The 3,900-nt window shown below is 42.6% G+C and overlaps 1 protein-coding gene across 1 annotated transcript; it reads left to right on the top strand.

The window, feature by feature from the left end:
• Nucleotides 1-752: 752 nt before the first annotated feature.
• Nucleotides 753-3,900, top strand: LOC311018289 (uncharacterized protein). The gene is made up of 2 exons (XM_084017180.1): nucleotides 753-854; nucleotides 2,449-3,900. The coding sequence occupies exons 1-2, from the start codon at nucleotides 847-849 to the stop codon at nucleotides 3,734-3,736; spliced, it is 1,296 nt and encodes a 431-aa protein (XP_083873306.1). The 5' UTR covers nucleotides 753-846; the 3' UTR covers nucleotides 3,737-3,900.

The raw sequence follows: 3,900 nt of genomic DNA, 5'->3' as shown, positions 1-3,900 counted from the left end.
AAAAGGAAAAAAAACAAAAAGGTCCATTAGGCCTACTCTTAAATGACTGAGGGGGGTAAATCAGTGACAGTCAAAATATTTCACATGAAGACAGTCCTACACAAATAAACATATTGTACATATTAGTTTACCTGTAGGCATATTTTAGCAAACACTGTGTTCCAATAAAAGTACTCAGTATGCTGTACTTTTAACTCATCCAGGTTTTCACCTGCTTCATGCCGTGGTGCACCTTCTAAAAGAGGGATAAGATCCTCTCAATAAATCACAAATGCCCCACACTCATCATCCCTGCATTAAATGTGCAACGTGGCCAGACCATAACAGCAGATGATTGGAGCTGTGGTTACGGCGTGGCTATACGACACCCACTCTGACCACCCCGAACTGTTATATATGGGGCTCTAAGGGAACAAATAAATATTATTTAAATGATGTTTCCTATTTGCTCTAATGTGACAGAACTTAGTGATGTTTTCAAATGAAATACAACACCTACCACAAACAATTACCTGCCGCTGGTCATACTGTGTCTACGTTGAACTGTGTTCAGAGCAATGGGCATAGCAGTGTGCACACGTTTGTCTTCACTATTTGATTAAAAACCCACCCAGTCAACATGTCATGTCTGGACTAATATGAGTCACTCAGAGCCATTAAAGGCACAGTAACGTTATTCACAACCCCCTCAGACATCAGAACGAAGGCTGCCCCTTTAAAAAAACAAAACAGGAACTGAGAACAGTGAGGATGTTGTGCACTTTCTGCTTCCTGAGTTTACTTTCAGTTCTTTATCATCCACGCAGCGCGGTCACTCTTCATTATCTTTCCTGAATTTCCTGTATCATGATGAGGTATGACTGTACATTGCTATGTATGTTGTCCTAAGTGTGATGACAGTTTTCACTCTTAAAAGCGCAGTAGGATTCTGTTGCTGTTTTCAGCAGTGTTTGGAATAACGCCGTTTAAAAGTTAGGTAACGCCGTTATTTTTTCAGTAACGGGGTAATCTAACTAATTACTGTTTCCGTCGTTACAACGCCGTTATCGTTACTGAACGTTAAATGCGGTGCGTTACTATGAATTGAATTTGTCGGTTGTCGGTTAAAAAAAAAAGTCAGCTCTGCTTGCGCGCCGCTCGTGCCTGGTCTCGGCAGCCTGTTGTCCGTGGAGAAACGTGCCGCGAGCTGGAGCCGGAGTTGGGGCTGCTGCTGGTCTGAGCGGTGCGCGAGGGCCACGCGGGCCCCGGTGTCCCGCCGTTCTGGTGTTGGACGGGAATCCGGTGCAGCTGTGGAGCGCGGATGGTGAAGACGGTGATGATGATGATGATGATGATGAACGGCGGCTCGTGGAGGCACCGGGGTCTCGCCGTCATTATGTCTACTGCTGTGCGCTCTGACCCTGTTTTGTGATATATGACGGACACAGCGTCTCCCACTGTATAATTTCTCCTCAAGTTTGAATTATTCCCGCATGCCAGGTGCGGCGAATGCGATCTCAATTAGTATACACAAGACTACACGCTACGCGACTATAGGAGTAGACTACAAGACTGCAGTTTGCCATCTCATTACAAGAAAAATCACAATTCTTTGACATAAAGCAACTTTTTTTTTTACAGTAACGCAAATAGTTAGGCTACTTTCCCTGGTAACTAGTTACTTTTATTATGAAGTAATTCAGTTACTAACTCAGTTACTTTTTGGAACAAGTAGTGAGTAACTATAACTAATTACTGGAGGTTTAAAAGCATACATGTCCTCATGCTGTTTTATGATGTTTGTTACACAGTTTTCATGTTTTTTTAAATCATGAATCTTTATAACTCTCAATAATTTGAACTTTAGCTCCTTGAAAAAATCCACCCAAACTCTTTTCCATCCATGCTTAATTTTACAGTATACTATGTCTTTTGTAATCCTCATTTTAGTAACAGAACTCATGTTTGCCACTTGACTAAACTTGTTTGAGGATTTGTTTTATTTCTGGGAGTGTCAGGGCGACTTTTAGAAGCTTCTACTATGGCTTTTGAAACTGTCTGTATGTAAAGTGAATGCAGGAACTGAACAAGATATGAATACACTACTCAAAGTCAGAAGAAAGGAACACAATATTGTTATTTACTGTGGATTTACAGTACATATAATTACTGGAATCAGCATTGGACTACGTATAAACCATAAACAATTATTTTTTCAAAAAAGCATGATGATGAATTAGCATTGCTCATATAAAATAAGCCCCATTGTTTTTGTTCCTGGCTCTGAATTAAAGTTCAATTCTGAATCAATTCATTATTCAAAGTGAAACGTTGATGAACTTACATCATGTCCAAACTTGAAGTCACTTTAAGAAATTATGCTAAGCAGCAGAGTGTTCACAGAGCAGTGTAATGACCTGATCTTTCAAAGCCATGCCTGCATTTCTAAACTTTATCTTCTCACTTTAGTCTTTTCATAGATAATGGAGCCAATGAACCACAGATTGCAGACATTCAGCCACAGCCTGCTGTCCCACTGTCTCCCTCTATTTATGATCCTCCCAAACTGAGAGATGGTGAATGTTACCATGTCTTCATTAGCTACAGCAGCACTGACTACCAATGGACCCACTCCCTCATCAACCAGCTGGAGCACTGTGGCCTGCAGATCTGCTACCATGAGCGTGACTTCACTCCCGGCCGCACCGTCTTGGAAAACATGTCTGACTGCATCCAGGAGAGCCTGAAGGTCCTTCTGGTTCTCAGCCCAGAGTTTGTGAGGAGCCGCTGGTGTCTCCTCGAAGCCAATATGTCATTGTTCAGAGACTGCCTGGAGAGGAAACCCATCGTCCCTGTGCTGCTGGAGCCAGGAGTCTCTATTCCTCTCCACCTATGCCACCTCACCTACCTGGAGGCCAATGACCCTGACTTTAAGAATAAGCTGCTTAAGGTGCTCTGCACCCCCAACCAGCAGCTTCAAGGGTCCACTGTGGTGCCCTTCCAGCCCCCTTCCATCTATAACGGGAAGGCCCTTCAGCCCTTGATTGCTGTCAATGATGAGGGGCTCAACAAATGGGACTGTGGTCAGTTCAGTGACATGGAGATACCTGACCAACTGCGCCTGGTCATTGAGGACCATGAGAAGTACAGAAAGGCTGTGAGAATGATCAACAGTGTATCTGAAAATAAAGTGTGGTTGCGCCCACTGTGGCTTAGAGGACTGATTGCACTTGCAGGTGTAATATTTCTTTTAGGCGTGTTAGCATTTTTTACATTTTCAGTTTTGTGTGTAATTTTTTCCATACCCCGATATCGAGACACATACCCTACTGGAGTATGGGTGCCCTCTATTTGTAGTTTCTGCTGCGTTCCATTAGGGTTGCTCATTCAGATTATTCTCTGGATGAAGGATGATGAGAAGTACATAGTGAGGGAAATGCAGAGAGCTACAGGCCAGGCGAACATAATCCTGTCTGAGGAAAAGGTGTTAATGGGCTGTCGGTCCAATTCAAAAATCTATCTGGTGTATGTTTCTCTGGATGGTTGTAAACAAGTGTTTGCAGAAACATTTTCTGGGCAGGTTTGTACTGAGGATATGTTTCAAAGAGCCTTGATCTTCTTCTCATCAGGTTACGCCTGCTGCCTTGCTAAAAAACACTTTCCCTTTCCCCAGCCCAGTTCAACTGGTCACCTGGAGAGAGGAGTGTGTTTCTGTCAGTATGTCTCCCAACAGCTGGGTTCAGAGCAATGGGCATAGTTGTGTCCACATGCTTGTCTTCACTATATAAGTAATACTATGGACTTGGAGACTGGGAATGGATTATATTTTAACAATTATATTTCACAACATATTTGTGTGTTGATTATCATTGTCATGCTGTTTTATTTGTTAATTACTTCAATAAAATGTATCTAGCAGGA

The sequence above is a fragment of the Eutrigla gurnardus genome (genome assembly GCF_963514095.1).
Source record: "Eutrigla gurnardus genome assembly, chromosome: 9".
Taxonomy (NCBI): Eukaryota; Metazoa; Chordata; class Actinopteri; order Perciformes; family Triglidae; genus Eutrigla; species Eutrigla gurnardus.
The sequence above is the reverse complement of the archived record's forward strand: the minus strand, read 5'-3'. Positions and strand labels throughout refer to the sequence as shown.